General features: G+C 42.7%; 1 protein-coding gene across 1 annotated transcript in view; it reads left to right on the forward strand.

Moving 5' to 3' along the window:
- Nucleotides 1-21,760, forward strand: part of LOC149857179 (neural-cadherin-like) — a 136,619-nt gene that overhangs the window by 58,630 nt on the left and 56,229 nt on the right. The window contains exons 5-10 of the mRNA XM_090063271.1: nucleotides 26-137; nucleotides 1,447-1,696; nucleotides 8,130-8,272; nucleotides 17,417-17,589; nucleotides 18,506-18,674; nucleotides 19,870-20,040. Of these exons, the coding sequence (XP_089919397.1) occupies nucleotides 26-137; nucleotides 1,447-1,696; nucleotides 8,130-8,272; nucleotides 17,417-17,589; nucleotides 18,506-18,674; nucleotides 19,870-20,040 (1,018 nt within the window). The remainder of the gene's footprint in view (nucleotides 1-25; nucleotides 138-1,446; nucleotides 1,697-8,129; nucleotides 8,273-17,416; nucleotides 17,590-18,505; nucleotides 18,675-19,869; nucleotides 20,041-21,760) is intronic.

Genomic DNA, 21,760 nt, shown 5'->3' on the forward strand with positions numbered 1-21,760 from the left:
TAATGCTTTCATCTTTTCCATTCAGGTTTTGGTTGTAATCAGAGATGTGAATGATTGTGCCCCAGAATTCCAACAGTCAATCTATAACAAAGATAATGTTCCTGAAACAGTTACTATGACAACTGCACTTCTGCAAGGTAAGCACTTTTCAAAGCTATTTATTATCCTCAGTAGCAGTATTGTTTTCTGCTCGTAATTAGAATTTTCCCTTGGAAGCACAAGTTACCAGTTTGAGGGTATTCATAACTCTGAGGTGGCAATTGGCATACTGTAGGTTTGGGTCGTGGGGCCGTGCCCCTGTATGTATAGCTCAAAGAAGTTAAATGGAGAGAAGAGGAAGGAAAGAAACAATTTTTTTCTATGAGAAACTGTAGGGCATTGCAAATGCGGTTGCTGCTGCAGCCATGGGATTGCAGTAGCCATATAGTTCCTATATCCCATTTTCTGAGGGATGGCAATGAATTTGGCCAGTAGCACCACTGAAACATCCATGTGTTCTGCAAAGAGCCTCTTTGTGGGATGTCCACTGTTTTTCTTTGCCCCAGTATAGTTCACTGAAATATACAGTAGTTCTGCTGTACTTGGGGCCTTGTGTGTTGTGAGTATTTGAGCAAAATTTGGACCTTACTAGATTTATTGTTTAGAATGAGGATATGCACCTCTTTGAAAAATGTGAAATGGCAAAATAATATAATCGAGATGCTTCTGGAAAAATTAGTAGTCAAGTAGTAAAACAAATTTACACCAAACACAAACAGTTGCATAAGGATTTAAGAGTATTCTTTTATTTACTTTTTCCTTTGGTTTGCAAAAGTATGCACACAGATTAAATTAGTAAATTACTAGCAGAATATTGAAAACTGAAACTCAGAATATTAAGTAATAGAATTTTGCAGTCTTCTGATAATGTTGTTTTGGGTTTCGCTGTATTTTTGCAGATTGTGAGGCTTAGCTGGCAAACGCTCAAATACATGCTTAATTTGACATGCATGAGAAGTCCAGTTGAACTCAGGGGACTGCTTGTGTAAAGTTAATCATGTATTTGATGGATCAGGGATTATGGGGACAAAGTTAATTTGGGTAGTACAAATCAGGTGGGCATAAGATTATAAGTATGCATACAGAGGAAAGATTTCTGATAAGAGGGCTCTTTAATGAAGAGAAAGCCTAACATGATTCAATAGCTGCAACTACTCAGAGAATTGAATATCTTCTTTTGATACAGTACTTATGGAGATTCTTGTCTTCATAGCTTTTGAAGTATAGTCAGTTATTATAGAAACATTATATCCTGTGGATTTTTTTAAGGAATTCTTTCAACTGTTACATTTTAAGGCAAAGTTATTACTGTGTTAATGCCATTTGTTACTTTTTTATATAAGTTTTTAACAATCTAATTCATAAACTTTGATTTAGAAACTATCTTTTTTCCTTCTGTTTTACTAGTGGCAGCCAGCGACTGTGATTCGGAAGAAAATGCTGAAATACTGTATTACACATTGAGTCCAGAGTTTAGTATTTCTTCAGAGGGTACTATCTTTCCAGCAGAACAGTTGGACTATGAGCGACCCAACCATCTTTATGAGTTTATAATAATGGCTGTAGATAAAGGGGAAGAGCCAAAGACTGGCACAGCAACTGTTAGGATCCATGTTTCAAATGTGAATGATGAAGCACCTGAATTTTCCCAGGCAATGTAAATATATAAGATATTTTCTTTTTACTCTTGTCTCTTGTATTAATAATCCAATTGAGATGTGCATAGAGGGCCAGACCCTTTCATCCTCACCAGTAAAATGAGACCTTATATTTGGTTCTTAATTCATAAAATGTAAAGCTAGTTTCAGGGGACTTTGTGACGCATTCATTTTTGAGTCTGAAAAGTCAGGTTTAGAGAGTCTGATTTGGCATAACTTGCACCTACGGGTAGTATTTCTTTTGCACTCCCCCAAAATTTATTTGGCATCCTGCAGAGTTTCATTCTCTTAAATTAGATCACTCTTGCATATATAATCTTTTGTACTTAGTCCATTCGATTGAAGAGATTCTACCGTTTGTAACACAGATAAATGGCACATTCGTATCAAGAAGCACACCTGTCCCCCTGCTTCCACTCTCCATGTGCCAGATGTCAAAATGAGACAGGAAAGCTATCCAGAGGATGCTCTTCATCACCACTTTTGAAATCTCTATCTACATCACTCTTTAAAATAGCAGGGGGTACCCTTGTAGCAGCTTCACTGCCTCATTTCCAGATTTAGTTCCTGTGGAGCAGGTATGCTTCTCAATGACACCTGCTTGGCTGCACCACAGAACTAGTATAAACATGAACAAAGGGGCCAGAGGAGATAGGTGATGCAGAAAAAGCAACTAAGAGTAGTATGTGAATACTTACTTTAAAGTTGGCTGCTTCTTGCTTGCATCATCTTCCAGCTCTTTGTGCCAATCATATCAAAATTTAATCCTTTACGTTCTCTCACACGATAGTAAGTGGTGAAATTGCGTCTAATGGGGCCCAACTGAGAAATTTATACCTTCTCCCAGAACCTGGTCCTGAAAGTCCGTAGGATACTTAGTAGGATAGCTACTTCAAAAGGTAAAAAAAGTTGATTGTTTAAAAGTACAAATTCTTTGGAAAAGGGATTCTGTAATACCTCCAGCTGTGGTTTTTGGTAGAGGTACACAGATATATTGGTTGCAAATTGGATTGGCACTGATAAAAGGAAAATTAACATTATTGGCTATTGACTTTTTTTGCCTGGTGTAGCTGATAATGTCACTGATTAACTTCTACATGCTGGAATGCAGCCTGGCTGCATGGAGAGCAGCACCATGCCAGTAAGTCTGTGGTGAGGAAAGGGCGTGGGGGAGGAAAGGGGCAGATTGAGGCCCCCACAGAGAGGGAGCGGGGCAGAGGCAGATGTTGCCCATATAGGACAGTGAATGTGACCCTGCAGTGGGGCGCAGGATGGAGCTGCAGGAGGTGGGGAGGGGTGGTGGCTCTCTGCCACTGCATGCACCCCTGGGGGAGGCCTTGGATTTGTGCACAGGGTGAAAGTGGGCTGCAGGCTTGGGACTAAAGGCTGTGGTGGCCTCTTCCTAGCAGGGGGCTGGAAGCAGGGTGGGCAGAGGTGGGGTGGGCTCAGCTACGTGGGTGAGCAGTGGTGGCAGCTCTGGAAGGGGTTACTACAGGGGGGTTACAGGGAATTTTGGGGTGCCCATAGCTCTACAAACTCCCCCTATAGCATCACCCCTGCTTGGGGCACTCTGCTCTGCTGCCTTTTCCTTGGGGTGGCTCTAGCTCCCCAAGTCCTCCCTGTGGCCAGCGCAGGGTTCCCAAATTCCTTGTAGCCCCCTGTAACCACCCCTTTCAGTGCCACCGCTGCCCCCGTCCACTCCCAGCCCAGCTTCTTCACTGGGAAGAGGCCAGCCACAGCCCCTGGCCCTGATCCTGCAGTGGACAGCTTGCACTCACCCTGAGCACAAGTCCAGAGGGGCACATGCCCCCCATGCCCCCCCGGGGATGTGCACAGTAGTGGGGAGCTGTCCCCCCTCCCCATTCCCTAGTGCCTCTTGGATGAGGTGCCTGTGGCTCTTTCCCATTCCCCAACCTGGGGTCACATTCACCACCCTGGCTGTGCAGTGCTTGCCCCTGCCTCTGCCCCCATGCCCCTTCTCTCCCTCACACCCCTTCCCCTTTGCAGATTTACCAGCAGGATGCTGCTCTCTAAGCTGCCTGTGTGCATTCCTGTAGATCAGCTATTGGATTGGTATCAGCCGATATGGTTGGCTAATAATCAGCTATCAGTGTTGGCCAAGAAAATCTTTATCAGAGCACCCCTAGTTTTTGGTTTTGAGATCTTCATTCATATATCCAAATCCTCATTTGGGATTATGAGCTAGGATCAGATCCAAAATTAGAAGAGAACTTTTTCTGGATGTATACCAGGATTTCAGAATCCTTTTGAGATATGCTGCTGATGAAGCTTGTAGGGAAATAGGATTGAGTCCTCACTTACAGCAAAACATTACAATTTTATACATTTTGCAAAAAAGAATTAATTGATTCATGTTTGGGAGGAAGGCAGAAATTTTGCAAGTTTGTTTTTTCTTTTCATGGTGTGAAGTGATTTGTATAGAAATGCAGACGTACATACTACCCACCGTGTATAATTTCGAGACTGTCTGACAAGTTAATCATCTTCTAGCTGTTCATTGTAACAGAGTCAATGGGCTTTTTGATTATAGGTCTTCATCATTAGTCTGTAAGTAAATGAATACTGTATTGGCATAGACTCCAACCATTGCTATATCTAAACTGATTCTTAACTGTACAATTTGTTGACTAACTTAAATTGACAACAATCGGCAAATAAATGGTTTAGACTTTGGTAAAACTTTAGGCTTTAGTAAAATTCTTGCACCCCAGTTTTACTGAATTGCTAAAGCAAAATGCTTAGTAAGTGACAGTCTTAAATGACTACTGCATTAGAGAAGAAGTCACAGGATAAACGTATACAATAGATAACTGGAATGTGTTTCTTCTCAGTCACTTCCTCCACAAATACAGATTACATGCTCTAGGCTTTTTCTCTTCAAAGCTTGGGTTTTAGAAGCGTCTGAAGTTGTGTCAGAAGCAGAATGCCTTTACATTCAAGTGACAGATTCCTGTGGAATTCCCAGTTTCCCACTGTTACCTTCTGATTTTCATTTATCAACTTAAAAGTAGAAGTTGCTCTGAGCAAAGCTCAGGAAGGGATTTCAGGAGTACCAAGTTTGCACAGTTAGAAATCAGCTCGTATAAACCTGCACAACTTCAAGGTTGAACAAAACTTCAAGGTTTCCTGACATTCCTTATATTATATAAAGGAATAAAAAAATTCCTACTTTCCTTCCTTCTAGCAAGCCACCAGCTGAGATGCAACTAAATATTCTTGAGGTCGTTTGGAAAGGTTGTTAGTGGTGCTCTATGCATGTCCAGATGTTGCTACTCTTAAATTCTGCAACCCTTACAAACACACATCTTTTGATAATATTCAAAGCTGTTAAATTGACACTTCCAAGGCAGACATACCAATCTGTTAGCTTGTTTATTCCTTATACATAGTTGTGGAGCACAAGTGTCTTTGGCTTCATGCATTACTACTTTAAAAACAAAGGTTTTGGTACCTGTTTTTGTTAGATAATGAATGCCAGTAGTCATGTTTTAATTATCAACAAACTGGAATCAGAATGCAAACTTAGCAAAAGTCAAAGAAAAAAAAGTTTAACATTCAAGTTTTACTACAGAATATATTAAAAAGTAAGCATTATTTTAATGTTGTTTTAATTATTTTTAATTTCTCTTTTTACTTAGTGGTCTCTGGATCTATTTTATCCATAGGGAGATTTGCATGGAACCAGCTTCTGCTGTCTGGATGCATACAGTTTTCTCAAGTCAATACAGCCAGATTATTGTATCTGGGAGCAAAAGTTTCACAGTCATTTTGCTGTTACAGAACTGGCTATGAACAGATGTTCAGTTTCTCCAGGGAGAGTCCATGTTCTCTCAGGAGAAACCATGAGTGTACAGATGTTCATAATTCTTCTCCCAAAAATGGCCACTCTGGAGAAAAACAGTCTGTACTCTGGAGTGTGTGGTGCTTAGTATTTTGTAGCTGGCATTCAGGGCCAATGAAATTTGGAACCTGAACCACTTAGCTTCCTGTGATGGAGGGTAGCTGTGGGAGGAATTTGATAATCTCATGCTTTGGGACTTTTAATGCAGTTGTTTTTGTTTCTTGGTTAATTTTTTCCCCTTACCTTCCATTGAAACATTGAACTTCATACTTCTTATGGCACGCAGAAACCTTTCAGGTATCTGTTCGATGGACTTGTGTAGGGTCAAACAAAGTGCCAGACTTGGGGTCACAGAACAATTTTCCGTCAGGTCAAACATTGCAGGTATTTTCCTTGTTTGAAGAGCTCAGAAGTGTCTTCCACTGTGTCACAGGGCACTGAAGTGACTGCTCCTAGGAAAGGTATGGGTGCCGGTTGCCGGGGCAACTGCAGTCGGTCAGCTGACCAGAAGGGGGCAGGGCCTGGCCTATATAAACAGCCTAGGCTGAGGCAAAGCAAGCAGTTCCCCACTAACATCGAAGGAGCTCTGCTAGAGTAGGCAGCCTAAGAGAAGCTTGATGGCCTGAACAGCTTCGGCTTAAGGACTGGGAGGAGAAAGCCCTGGTAGGGATTTGAGGGAGGTTTAGCCAGAGGGCTAGAGTTTGCATTTAGCCAGGAGGCTTAGTTTTGAGTTGTAGCCAGTTGGCTTATGTTATTGCTTTTGGTTGTTAGACTGGAGGACCGGGTGAGGCTGTAGGGGTTGGAGGAGGCCTCATAGGAGGTCCTCCGTAGCGTGGGGGTTCCTGGTGCTGGAAAAGGCGCCATGTTTTGCGGTGTATTGACCCCGGCCCCAGTGTGGCAGTGTTGTGAGGGAAAAGCCCCAGTGGGGCATAGGACCCGAGAAGGCAGGTCTGGGGGCCAGGCACGGCTATGGCCACCTGAGCCTCGGTGGGGTTATAGACCCGAGGAGGGGGTGCAGTGACCTCAGCCCTGAGAAGGGGCACAGTGCCTTGGGGGCCAGGCATGGCTACGGCCACCTGAGCCCCAATTGTGAGGAGCACCAGAGTGGGCACCAGTGAGAAGCCCAGAGGGTGCTTGTGTTAAGCCCCAGGGAGGGCGCACACAGGAATAAAAGCCCCAGGGAGGGTGCACACGGGTCCCAGTGCAGGAGGGAATCGCAGGGCAAGGCCCCGGCGTGGGCGAGAGAGAGAGAGCGCCCCGGTGAGCGCGTGGCTGCAACGAAGGCCGGAGAGCGTCCTCAGGGAGCACAGAGAAAGGCCCCAGGGTGGGCTATTGAGACGAGCCCAAAGGGTGTCTGCAAGGGCGCGGGCAAGAGTAGACAAGCAAGGGGGCGCCATGAGGGCGCGGCAAGGGATTTTGACAAGACAACGTCCGGTACATCTGAGAGGCTTGGGGCGTGGTATTAGGGGTGGTAGGAACCACGTGTCGCCCTTGAGGCGGGAGTGCACAGAATCACCATAGATGGGGCACAGGCTGGAGTACGTCAGGGGTACCGTGCCAAGGAGGACAAAAGGCAGCTTCCCTTAATACTCTTACCATCAAAGACGTGGCAGGCGAGAACGAGGGTGCATTTATACCAACTTGGCACGGTAGGGGGCACTAGGAGAGATCATGGCTGCTCCTAGGACCCTGCCCTGTGACACACTGCTGTGTTCCTTTGAGAAGGTGTTCTGTTGAACTCCATGTACATTCCAGGTGATAACTTCTTATTTGGTTTTTCTTTTTTATGCTCATGCATTCTTGAATCTAATGCAGATGAACTTAATGCAGATTTTATCTGTAATGGTATGTTGCATACATTCACCATAATCACCTATACATCAGTTCCTTTAAGACACTACTCTGCAGACAATGTTATGCTTTATGTTGGACTAAAGCGAAGTTGCAAATAATGACGATGAAGATATCCTTTCTTTAAATTTTGTTTGGAGATATCTCTTCCTATTATTATTTTGTACCTCAATTATGAAAAACTTAAAGCTGCCACTCTTGTTTCATTTTGTTAATTTTCACTGTCTGCTTTTTTAGAGAGTAAACTTGATGATTTGAATTCCTCTGTCTCCGTATTTAATGTTTAAAGTTATCATTTATAGTTCATTTAGTTTTCTGGTGCAAAGTTAAGATGGTTTTGAATGACTGAATTACCTGGGCTTCATGAAGCTTTCTTATTTTGCTGTACATTAAATGCAGAAAAAAAGAAAAGAAAAGAAATCCAAAGTGGTATGGAAGGAAATGGCAGAAATAGCCTGTTAATTATTTGCTTTGATAAATATGAAGCCTTATTGTTTCATTGACAAAATAGCACGTCTCATCAGCATATTGTTTTGTTGGTTAACAAAGTAACGTCACATCATCTAAAGTTGCGTTATTCATGAAACTATAAACCTCTTAATTCTTTTATAAAGATAATAATTAAATAATGTAATGAAGCATCATTCAGTTGTACATATATTTTATAAGACCTTTTCATCAACATTTGTAAATATGTGATTATAATTTCTTTTTATCAGCTACAGAAGTTTTGTTTCTGAAGATGCAGGTCCAAATACATTGATTGCTACAGTAAATGCTATAGACCCTGATGGAGATGATGTGACTTATGACATTCAAGCAGGAAATCAAAAGGGAAACTTTGTTATTGACCATCAGAACGGTAATAAACTTTTTATTGTTGTGCACTGTATGGTCTTAAGAGTTTCTGGTGGTTTGCATGTACTGTACCTTGAATCCTGTCTTAACTATAAGAAGTGAGTAGGATACCTGCTGTTGCAAAGTTACTACTCTGATAATAAAAAATATGTAATAAAAAACAGATGCAACTCTTCTACCGTCACAATTCCTTCCATCTTCATTCTGTTCTAATAGGCATCATTTTCCAGGCTATTGTTTGTTATATATGCATTGTCTGATTTTAATCAATGTAGAGAGAATGATTACCTAATAAGCTAACTTAAGCTGTTTTCCTGTTGTTCCACTTCCTGAAGCATTTAGCTAAGGAGATAAATATATATATATACACACCACCTGGGTGGTATATTTAGCTACTGAGATTGCTAAAAATGATATTTCAAATGTTGGTATGGGATTGCATTTGCCACTGAGAATAGTCATTGGCATTATCTGTAACACAGGATTCCAGGGAGAAGTGACTCTACTTGCAGAAGATTAAAGTTTCATGTTGGTCTTAAAGTTGTGAGAAATAATTATGTATTACTATTGTGTTCATAGCATTGCCACACTGAAGTTTTAAGCAATACTGTAGTTGTTGGGTGTGTGCTGTTGTAATATTGAAGACTGGAGCCATCAACAGCTTTTGTACACCAGCAGACTGAGCAGTGTGTTCAGTCTGGTTTTGGGAGCACATGGAAGTTTTATAGACTTAACTTACACATGTGGTAGTTTTCTTTGGTAATTTGTGTTCATCTCCACACACACAATTGTGTCAAAGCATAATAAATGCTATGGTCTGTGGAGAAGGATACTACATTATCTTGTCTGCCTTAATATCTCCTACTACAAATACATATTTTGTAGATTCAAGCTTTGCTTTATAGTCCTTACCTGGGCAAAAACCTTAGTGACCTTGTTTGTAATGGCACTTTTGCAAGAGTAAGGACTGCATGGTCCATAATATTGTGTTGCTGATAGAATTTTATTTATCAGATATCTACTATGTATTATACTTAAAATGCTCTTACAGCCTTAAATGTCCTCTATACTAACATTACTCTTTCACTTGAGTTTCAGCCCATGTACATATGTGCTATAGAAAAAAGCTGTTAGTGTACCCTTAAGGGGACCAGGCATGGTGTGGCAAATGAAGAGAGCTGGCATAAAACCTGTGCTTTACTTACAACCCAGTTATGTCCTGCTCCGAGGGCCTAAGCTCTATTTATGTCATGCATAGCCCTTGTGCTTGTTCAAGTTGAATAACCGTTTGTGCTTGGGGAATTTATACATCTCTCATAACAACTGTTTATGTGCTGAATCTTGTTATGTAAAAATTCAACCTGGGATCAATTTCTTAACACAGCTCTTTCAATAAAACATTTTAACTCATTTGAATTTTGGAGGAAAACACTGAGGTTTTAGATAGTTTCTATGTTGATGGGCATGCTTTTGGCAAATCACTTACTGTGCATGCATGAGTAAACATATCCAATGATTTTTACAAGTCAAGAATTAATGTTCACTTGTGCATTTGAGGGCAGGATCAGATCTCAGCCCTCTCCTTTTCATGCACTTAAAATTCTGTAAAAGTTATAATTATGCACACCTAAATGTATTTATGGAGTTAAGCCAAAACCCAGCACACTATTTCTCACATGAGTTGTCTGATTTGAATCAGGAGGATTTCTTATATGAAAGAATATTACTTATATGATGGAGGTTTTGCAGAATTGGGCCCATACTCTGCAGCAACAATTTATGTGATTCCTGTAGCGCTGTCACATAATTTTGAAATACCAAACAAAGAGAAACACCAGCGATCTCATTAAAAAACACACATTGAGACAGCTGGCATATCCATTTAAATTAATCGGATTTGTTTGACATTTACCTTTTGAGAAAACAAAGAAGGATATTTTGAATTAGGAATGGAAGATCAACTTGAGATTTCAGTGACATCAGTTAAATCTGGAGTAATTCTGTTGAATTCTGTAAGTTACACTGTATTTAATCTGTTTTAGTGGCAATCAGAATTTTTCCTCAGTCTGTGAACTGTGAGCTCAGGAAACTCAACACAGGAAAGCGATCTGCCATAGATCCATCCTTTTTTCATTTCACTGTCACAGTCGCACTTAGCATGAAAGTTTAATTTCAATGCAAATACTGTTTTTGCAATATTAATGTTGCAGTTTCTGAATGTATTTCAGACTTGCCTAGAAATGTTCCAAAAAGATATGCCCAAAAGATAAATGGACTGCAGGATACTGCTGCAGATGTGAGGCCTGACCCTGAATGTGCTGACTTCCTGGTAACCATTCCTGACCTCACTAAAGAGTTGCAGGATCTTAGGGACATATTTTAAAGGTTTTTAACTACCTAAAGAACCTGTAGGTTCCTAGCTGGATCCTTAGAAGTTCCCAACTGGCACAGATGTAACCTGCTTGAAAATCCCCACCTGTCTCTCAAATATACAAATACCTTTTAAAAAATTGACCCTTAGCACCTCCCGGGTTCCTGCACTTGGTACTATTTAAGGTATTCTTGTAAGCAAATGAATCTTTGCTTCCCAGATACACTTTCTTGTTTCCAGAAGTTAATCCGGGTATGATAGCTTTTTCAGAAGCTCTTTAAGCTTTAGTTATTAATAAAATCTAAAGGATTTACGTAATGGCTTTCAGTGGCTTAATTTGAGACATAACATCAATTAAATGGTCATAGTCCATTGTTGCACAAGGTGAGGCTGAGACATATCAAAAGTAAATGTTGTATAGAGACCAGGCATTTGCAAGCAAAGTGAGTGACACCGATCCTTTGACAATATCCCATTTCATTGACAGTTTCTATTAGGCCAGATAAATAATAGAGGTGATTGATGGAAGTTGGTGGAAATGAGTGACAGCTGCTTGCTGTATGCTTTTAGATAGCTGCTGTCTAACTTACTTATGTACCAGACCTTTCATTATCTCTCTCTGGCAGTCCCTTTATGCCCTACCTGGAAGTTGATGCCATTGGGATGACATGAGGGCATCAAAGTAAAGGCTTCTGAGGGTATGTCTGGACTGTCAAATAACAGTGTGATTGTAGTGCAGGTGGGAATCCTCCAACTGGGTTAATTTAGTTAACATGAATAATACCAAGACATGGCACCACAGGCTAGCAGACTCATACTCTGGGTCTCTGGTGGGCTGGTACAGCCTTCGCTGAACACTGCTGCCACTTTGTCCCTGTCATTTCCATTAGTCGGTAGACTGATCCTAGAACAGGTATTCCAGCATATTACTGCTACACCAACATCGTGGCCGTGTTGATGTACTTTGAGGAACTCACCATTTAGTTGTTTTATGTAAGGTGAGACTGTAGTATGTATACATTAACTACATTAATGGAAATAAATGCATATGAAGGTAATTCATTTGCTGTGTTTTAATTGACATATATTGCATTGTGTGCACAATAAGAAGTTGTATTACCTTCTAGACCAATCCCCGTGCTGTATCAGCCATTGCAGAGTGATCTCTGTGATCCCTCTGGCTAGGGACAGAAGTTACACATAAAGTGGTATAAATAGGGACTTTGCTAACTTGTGGGGGCTGCCCCCCAATTTCATGGGTATAACACAGCTCTGGGCAGCCATTTTGCAGAGTGCAGTGCATGCTCCTCATGCCTCTCATTGGCTGAATGGCTCTGGAGGCCCTGCCTCTTGCTGCTGATTGGCTACAGAGGCTGCATGTTATGTGGCTCCACTCCCTCACCACTGCAAGGGCTTTTTGTCATGTAGCCCCACCCCTGTCATGTGGCCCTGCTGCTAATTAGTGGCGAGGGGTGGGGCCACATGACAGGCAGCCCTCACAGCCAATCAGTGCCAAGGGATGGGGTGGTAGCCATCTTACCAGCAGCCCTGTGAGTGGGCATCTCCTGCCTCTTCCCCCACTTTCCCGCCCCAGAGATTTGGCACAGCACTCGGTAAATTTTCTTTTTCCCCCCATGCATGGGCGACTGGTGCCTCCCAAGTCTTGGGGGGCACCAGATTGCCAACGGAAGGGTGGGGTGGATGAGGGTCCCCCAGTGGCCGATCGCTGAGCGCGGAGCCACCAGTGGTAAAAGCAGAAGTGCACTTCCATCGGCACTTTTGGTTTCACCACAGACGCTTCCAGGGGGTTCACATGCACCTGTGTTTACCCTCTACACAATCTCAGGGGGTGTTCATGCACTCCCTACACATCACCAATGTCCCCATGGATTCCGTGCATTAATTCGCAGGCTTTGTCTGGGATGTGTGAAGTCTGTGAAGCTGGTAATTCGGTAGGGATCTGGGTTTTCCATTTGCCATGGAAAAATTCAGATTTTCTCCTTTTAAGAAGACAAATGCAGGAAATTGCTGGGTTCCAGCCTGCAAGGAGCTGTTTAGGGTTGGGGGGAGTGGGACAAGGGTGTTCAGGCAGGGGGTTCCTCATGCATGTATGCTTGCACACATGCATGTGGCAGCCAGGCAGTGTGGAGAGCTGCTTTTTCAGCTCCCCGCAGCTAAGTCATTGGGTGGGAGAGCAGACTGAGGCCCCCATGATGAAGGATGGAGGGGGCAGAGTGGGGCAGGGCTGGGGTTGGGGGATACTGCCAATGACGCTAAACTTTGGGGCATAGTGTCCACACCAGAAGACAGGCTAGTGATCCAAGCTGACCTGGATAAACATAGTAAGTGGGTGGATACAAAGCTGACAATGTTTAACATAGATAAATGTAAGGTACTCCACCTCGGGAGAAAAAACCCTCAGCGTGCTTATAGGCTTGGCAGTGCTACACTTGCTAGCACCATGGCTGAAAGAGATTTGGGGGTCATGATTGACCACAAGATGAACATGAGCCACTAATGCAGTGTTGCAGCTGGCAAAGCAAACAATACTGGCTTGCATCCTTGGATGCTTCTCAAGTAAATCTCAGGATGTCATCCTCTTGTATACTTGGCCTTGGTGAGGCAGCAGCTGGAGTACTGCATCCAATTCTGGGCTCTGCAATTCAAGAAGGATGTCGAGAAGCTTGGAAGAGTCCAGAGGAGAGCCATGCGCATGATCAGAGGGCAAGAGAATAGACCTTACAAAGAGAGGCTGAGAGCCATGGGACTCTTCAGCCTGGAATAGTGCAGGCTCAGGGGGAAACCTGGTGGCTGCTTATAAGTATATAAGGGGTGTACATCAGGATCTGGGAGAATGGCTGTTCACCAGAGTGCCCCAAGGAAAAACAAGGACCAATGGTCATAAACTTCTCCAAGATCGTATTAGGCTGGACATAAAAATTTTTTTTGCTGTCCAAGCCCCGGAATAGACTCCCTCCAGAAGTGATGCAGGCACCTACTCTAGACTCATTCAAGAAGCGTTTGGATGCGTATCTTGCTGGATCCTTTGACTTCAGCTGACTTCCTGCCCCTGGGACAGGGGGCTAGACTTGATGATCTTTGGGGTCCCTTCTAGCCCTAACATCTATGAAATCTATGGGGCCTGGGGCCAGGGCCAAAATGTGTGACTGCAGGGCCTGGTGAGGGAGTAGGACGGAGCCACAGGCAACTTGTTTGTGGGGGGAGAGGGGGAAGGGAGGGTGGGCAGTGACTCCTCATCTCTATGCACAGTTCTTGGGGCATGGGAGGGTATGTGCCCCCCCAGATTTGGCCATGGGGCAGATGTGGGCTGCCCGCTGCATGCTTGGGGCTCCTGCTGCCTCCGTGGTTCAGTGGGTGGGACCCAGCTTGGGAGGGCAGAATGGGGCAGGGAAGTTCGGTGCCACTGCTGGGAGTCCCATGCTGGCTGTGCCTCCATTGTGTGCTGCTCCTTGCACACCTGGAAGCGGTGGGGGGCACAACTCGATGCTGCTGGCAGGCAGGCAGGGGGCACCTTGCCATGGTAGCGGAGTTGGCATGGGGCTGTCAGCAGTGGCACTGAGCATCCCTGCCTCCCACCATGTGCTGCAGAGGCCCCCGGGGGGAGGATGGCAGGGCAGGGAGCTCCAAGCCTGCAGAATGCAGTCTGCATCTTACTCCCCCCCTGGGCTGCGCTGTGGCCATGACACCCACAGGGGAGCTGGAGCCAGGCTCTTTACTCTGCTCTGGCTGCCACCTCCCTTGTGTGGTAGCTGGAGTTTGGGCACTGCTGGGAGGGAGGGGGACAGGGGGCTGTGGGCCCTGGCCCTGGTTCCTGATCCCTTAGTTATGGCAGCTGGGGCCCCCCTCCAGCAGGGCTGGGGAGGGTAGAGGGCTGTGGGTCAGGAGTGAGGGACACCAGCAGGGCTGGGGGACTGAGGGGCACTGGGGGGGTGAGGGGCTGTGGGTTGGGAGTGAGGGGCACCAGTAGGGCTGGGGAGATGAGGGGATGTGGATCAATTGAGGAGCAGTAGGAGGGCCAGAGGGTTTTAGGTTAGGAGTGAAGAGCACTGGCAGGGTTGGGGGGGCTGGGGGTCATGAGTGAGGGTACCAGCAGGGCTCAGGGAGCTATGGGTTGTGTGAGGGGCAATGGCATAGGCAGGGCATTGGCATATTAGGGCTGCTCAGTGCCACAAAGCAGAGGGTGGGAACAGCCATAGCTGGAGCTGTGTCCTGGTGAAAAAAGGAAGCAAAGGGAGCTCTGACTTTCTTTGATAAACCGCCCCCTATATGAAATGCTAAAATATATAGGTATTTAGAATGTATTTTATTATAATGATTGAGGCACTGGTAGGCTTCCAAATTGCTTTAAAATTGTGAATATATCAGTAAAACATTGTGTTCAACTGACACACACACACACACACACACAGGCATTTCGTTTTAATCTTGGAAAAAAGTGGATTTTGGATCTTTTAATTAGAGAATTTAGGTTTTTTTAAATCAGAGAATTTGGGGTTTTTAAACAGAAAAAAACAGAATCCCTAGTGATTGGAAACTGGTTTAAACCTGTACTAGAACAGAAGTTCAGTGCACATAAACTGATTTCAAAATGGCCGAACCCGGTTTAAGATAAACCTGGATGGATGTAGTATTCGACTTAACTGATTTTGGTTAAACCGGTTTATGGAACTTCTGTCCCAGATCCCCTCTTGAATCAAATTACTTTGCAGTCCCCCAGCATGCACTGGGGGCCCCTCTGCTAATCCTCTTCAGAGGGCAGGCATGCTAGCGTTGGCTGCGTTGTCTGCTTTGGCTGAGCTGAGGCTGGCCCACCCCACGGCTTTCACAGAGCTTGAGGCAGCCTCCGCTCCCCAGCCTGGTCCTGCTTGTGCCTGTCAGCCCTGTGGCGAGGAGGGAAACAGAGTCTCCAGCCCTGAGCCTTCGTCTGTGAGGGTTGTTCCTCCCATTTCCAGGACTGGCCGGCATAAGTCACTGACATGCTGGGGGCAAGGGGAATGGAGTCCCCCTTCCCAGCCAGTCCCGACCCCAGCATCTGCCAGTGTGGGGGGAGCCCCAGCTTGCGGGGGTCCCCAAGATGCCCTGGGTTGCCCTGGGGTCTTGTGCTGGGTGGCAGGGCCCGATCCTTCTTTCTATGGAGCTGGCCTGGCAGGGGGGCAGGGTGGATACAACCCAAGGCCTTAGCTCAGGGGGCTAAGACCACTATGGGTGGTTTCTTTTCCTCCTTCCTGTGCACACCAGTGACTTGTGCCGAGCTGGCTACGTAACTTCCCCCTATGTGGGCAGATGTTGGGGTCGGGCTGGATTTGGGAGGGGGGACTTCCCCCTTTCTCCTGCACATCAGTGATTTGCACTGAGGGGAATTACTTTAGTGTTCCCCGCCACCGCACCTGCAGCTGAGGAGGGAGATCAAGGCTGAGGGGTTTCCAGGCTGGTCTGAGGAGAGGCATGAGGCCTTTCCCAATTGAAAACTGACCTTCAGTTCAGTTAGTTATCAGTTCAATCTGTGCAACCTGGAGAAACCTGCGAAGATTGAATTGGTTCTGCCTTGGATTGTTTGACTGGCTGTGCTTAGCCACTGTCAGTTGGGTACTTGTATGTGAGGATTTTAACTGGAATAGCCTCCAGAGGGTAGATTTTGAGGTACTCACTGACCTTTGGTGCTAAGATCCCCCTCCCAGAAAGCATATCTATCTAATGCCTGGCCTACCTGCCCAGGCTGTGTGGGTTTGGGATTTTTTTCTAAATCATAGTTATCTTACCCAGTATCTTATACCTACCTAGCCTCTTGGTATTTTCAGCTAGCTGTTTCATACTGCTCTAGGTTATTGTATTACTAAGTGGTAAAATTAAATGTGAGAGTTGGCTAAGACTTTGCCATAAAAGATTTTATATAAGGGGGAAAAAAATCTTTGCTGTTTCCTAGCCAGAATTGTGGGTTTTCCAGTGACTACTTTAAAAATGTACCATGAGTGTATATTACTGGCTGCAGTTACAGCTGATTGAATTCATTGAGCCCTATTTAAGACCTGGCCTATTTAAGACCAGGCCCTATTTTAGGGGCCTGCAGACAAAGCCCTACAAGGAGAGATTGAGGGCCCTGGATCTCTTCAGCCTCCACAAGAAAAGGCTGAGAGGTGGTCTTGTGGCAGCCTACACATTCCTTGGGTGGGACACACAAGGAACAGGAGATGCTCTGTTTCCCAGGGCACCCCTTTGAGTAACTAGGTACAACAGCAAAAAACTGATGGAGAGCAGTTTTAGGTTAGACATCAGGAAGATCTTCCTCATGGTAAGGGTTGCCAGAATCTGGAATAGGCTTCCAAGGAAAGTGGTGCTCTCCCATACCTTGGGGGTCTTTCAGAGGAGGCTAGACATGCACCTGGCTGGGGTCATCTAACCCCAGTGCTCTTTCCTGCCTAGGACAGGGAGCCGGACTCAGTGATCTCTTGAGGTCCCTTCCAACCCAAATATCTATGAATCTATGGCCAAACCCACTGAAATCAGTGAAGTTTTCTGATTTTGATGAATTTTGGATCAGTCTACTTGTCCGGACAATGGGAAATTGATTAAAAAATGACTATACATAAAGTTGCACTAGTTTAACTAAAATAATTTTAAAATATCACTTTAGGTAAACTGGTACAACTTTCTGTTTAAACCAATTTGCATAGTGTGTAAGTGGTGGAGAGAATAGTGATAATCAATTAAAATAGTGAAAAACAAGAGACACAAAATGTATTGTTTCTATTTTTATAGGGTTAATTAGACTTCGCTCAAATCCACTTCCTAAGCTTCAGGGGGCAGAATATGTTCTTAATATCACAGCTACTGATGATAATGCCTCTGGAGGGCCTCGTTCTCTCAGTAGCACAGCACTTGTCATTGTGAAAATTGACGATGTCAACAATAACAAACCTGTATTTCAGAAGGTAAATATACTAGCTTGTGTGTTATATTAAATACCTTATAGAGAATAAGGTTCAGTTTTATGTATTGTATGTGGGAAGTACTAAATACATCTCTTAACCATTTTCTAAGATCATCCTATAAATCTAATTAACAGTTATTGTCATAGACTACAGTACCTTTCTGCATTGAAATATGTAACATGCACTATAATTGCTATGACAATAAAAAATACTTTTATAACCTATGTAGAGTGCAGAAATTAAAAAAAAAGACTTGGGAGTTCTGGGATAAATTTTGTCTTTGAGGACAAATATTAAAAGCTTTAATTTTAAAGTATTTTACAAAAATAAATAGCATAAATTGTGTTTTCAGCAATGTTGATTAAAGTTTTCTTTGCTCAGATATTATGAGCATGATACTGCCTCCAGATATGCAAAAGGATATTGTTGCATATTTTGCAAAATCAGCTAATATTCCTGTGGCCCTTAAGGATCAGATGTAAATGCTGTTCACCTATTCTTGACAAAGCTAGGTTGTACTGAAAACGTTCTTTGACCAAATTGCAAATGTTCAGTTATTAGAGGAAAAGGTTTTACAATTGGAATCATCTGCAACAGCAGCAGTTTTGTCAAAATATATTGCTTTCTTGCAAGATGCTACTATTCATCTCCATATAGTTTAAAAAAGTACAAAGTAGTAAGTGAAGTTAATGGATTGGTCACAATGTGTATACAGGAACAAAAATGTCTAAGAATCTAGTTAAAGCAGATTAAAGTTTTTTTTTCCTCTCAATTTGGGAGTTGGCTTAGACTTCCAGGCTTCATTGTCATAAAAGATTTCACTCTAGGAAAAAAATCTTTGCTGCCCTAATTTACCTAATTTGAATTTCCTGCTTTAAATTAAATGGTGGGTGAAGTATTTGAGATTTTTCCCTAGTGTCAAGATTATCGGGAACATGCTTCTGTGTTGGAAAACCAGCCGCCAGGGACATTTGTTCTGCAAATTGAAGCCACTGATGCTGATGAAGGAGCCAATGGTAGAGTGAAATATGGCATGATGCACAGAGATGGTGTCTTACCAGCATTTAGGATTCATCCTGATACAGGTGATATAAATCTCCTAATATTTTGGGTTTGAGTCTAATCTTATTTGTGTCATTGAAGTTGGTGTATTACACTAGTATAAAGCATCTTTAAGAAAGATGAGACCGAAGCCTTTAGTTGTCAAACAATCTAAACTGGATTCAGAGTGTGCACAAATCATCTGCTACTTTGGGCTGTATAAATGTTCAGAACTTAACTGGAGTTAAGCTTTTCCTCAAAACCTAGAATTTCTGTTGTGTGAAATAGGTGCTTATTCTTTGTAAATAGATGTTTTTGTATTTTAAATGCATGTTAGCTGAACTTTAGTTTATAAAATATGTCTTACCTAAAGGGTAGTTTCAAAAAAGACTGTCAAAAAGCAAAAAATATATAAACTAAGAAGAAAAAACCCTCTTCATAATAGAAAACATAATTGATCCATATATACTTGGAGGTAGCAATGGAATCAATTACTGGTTGTTTTCTTGCATATGAATTTTAGCTGGAATTCCACAGCTTAAGATAAATTGTTCTTAATTATTTGCAGTTAAAGCAATTGGTAATGAATTTATTCCATAACAAATTATTTTGATACTTAAAGCCATTTTCTAATTTAGCGTCCCAGTCCTGCATATACTCCAGTATTCTGTAATCTTATGTATCTGAATAATACTGTCAAAAAGTCACTGACGTTCATAAGTCCTTGTAGGATTTAGTGTGTGACTTGTGCCATTCTTTACATTCTTGGGATAGTCACTTAGGGCTCCTATAGAAGTTGAGGGAGCTGGCTTCGATGTGCTGGAAATCCAGCATGTCAGAGCAGACTCGATTTAATCAAGTCTGCTGGAGCACAGAAATAAATGCGCTCCAGCGGACTCTAGCATCACATAAATCAGCATCCCTGCACTGAAAAATGGTGGCAGGGCACCTTGAACTAAAGCTTGTTTGAGCTTTAGTTCAAAGTGCCCTGCTGCCATTTTTCACCTGGGGGGACATATGTTGCCCAGGCAGTTTTAATTAGCGCAACTCACTAATTAAAGCACCCTCCTCCCCCTCCACACACACACCTCCTGAAGCACATGTAAAAATGCCCTTGCATCGTAACCAAGTATATTGTTCTCCACCATTTACAGTCCCAAAAGATATCAAAGTAATCTAAGTGACTGGAAAAGAAAACTGCGTGGTATTTTAACTTCTTGACCTTCAATCTGTTTTCAGGAGTCTTGACAACTGCTCAGAGATTTGATCGAGAAAAGCAGAGGGAGTATCCGATTACTGTGACTGCAACAGACCAGGCTGCAGAACCTCTCATTGGGATCTGTCAAATAAATGTTGTCATCCTGGACCAAAATGACAATGATCCCAGATTTGAAAACACCCGCTATGAATGTAATTGAGACTCATTGGATAGAGTTTCAGTACCCTGAGTGTGAGCGTACCTGATGTCTAAGATTTTTGTTTTGGTTCCCCTTCCTCTGACCCAAATGCAACTAATCCTGTGAATTCCAGGCAAAATTAATATTTCATTACAATCAAGGATGGATGCATTTATCTTTAGATATTACACAGTGAAAACAAACACAGTCATTCCCCAGAGTCCTCTTTGAATATTTCTAGAGGCAAAATCCTGCCAACACATTGAAGTGCTAGTAATTTACTCCCTGAGTAAATCAAAGCTTTGTGGGGCTTCTCAGAGGTGTGAAGGTACCCAGGAATGTAAGTATCCATAGAATCAGGCCCTTACCACTTTGCATCATTGGCCAATTAACTTTTTTTTGTCCTCATTGTTACACACCTGCTTCCCATCTATTAATTCTATCCTTTAACACTTAATTTTATTATTTTTTTCCTATAATTCTAAATTTCTTATAAAAATGAAATGGATTTGGGGGAGGAGACATTTTTTCCAGTAATCAGGTAATAGAGGGATCACACCTTAGCTTGAAAACTGATTGTGCATATGTAGGAATATTTTCAGCAACTTTTATAATGGGCATTATGCACATTTACAAGGTGTGAAGTCAGACAGTTATGTAAACATGTATGCATAAATGTTCATGTCATGAATAGGAATTCTTTGCACTTAGTGAAGAAGTCAAAATATGGTTCATGTTATATTTTTATTTATTGAATCAATAGATTGTAATGTTTTGGGCCTTTGGATAGATAATGCTTATTTAAAAAAATTATCCAAAGTCATAATTACTTAATAGGGTAGCCTGTAACTATTTTGGGTAATCATATTTATGCATTGTGTAATTATTCTGTATTAAAGGAAGAATTAAATCTGTAGGGTTACAGAAATCTAGAGCTAGATATGAAAACTGTATCTTTAAGCCACCACAGTATGCTGAGCATTCATTACAGGGTTTTCTGTTAGAGGATGATTTTACTTGAAGTCTTTATTGGAGACTTTTTTATGAGTAGACATATATAACTTTCACAGAGAAAAATAGGAATTATGTGCTATATTTTTGAAAGGCTAAGGTCCTGCTTATACTGGAAAATAATTGTAATAGGTTTCAGCTTCAAGACTCAATTTTTGTGGATTTCAGTTCTGTGTCAAATGAACACCTAAAGCGAAATATTTAAAAGTGTTCTCCTTAACTTAGGCCCAGATTCTCCACAAAGGTGTGCACACCTTTTGTATTTTGGCTGCTTACAGATGTGGAAAAAACCCCAAAACAATGCTTTACTTTAAATTCAGCACGCTCCCGTGCCAAGCCCAGTACATGCCCAAAAGATGCAATGTGTTACTTGAACCTGACTTTCCCAATGTCTGTAGAGATCAGGTCCTTTAGTAGTCAGAACTCTTGGGAAGGTGTTATCTTTTATTAAACCAACTAGACAGCTGCAAAAAAGTCTTTATTTGCAAGCTTTTGAGCACACCCACCCTTCCTCAGGCATAGGAGAATGCAGAGATAGTAAAATTTCTCCCAGGTGGAAATTAAAATTCATATTTCACGGGAGAGCTGAAAGGGAGTGTAAAATCTCTTGTCTGGAAATGTTCATTTTATGCAAAATAGGCTCAGATAAAAATTAGAGGAGCCTGTTTACCTCAGAGTTATCTGATGACAACTAGGACATTGAATTATGCTTCTTCTTTTTA

The sequence above is a fragment of the Crocodylus siamensis genome, chromosome 9, assembly GCF_052110815.1.
Source record: "Crocodylus siamensis isolate JL-2025a chromosome 9, ASM5211081v1, whole genome shotgun sequence".
In the NCBI taxonomy this organism is placed as follows: domain Eukaryota; kingdom Metazoa; phylum Chordata; order Crocodylia; family Crocodylidae; genus Crocodylus; species Crocodylus siamensis.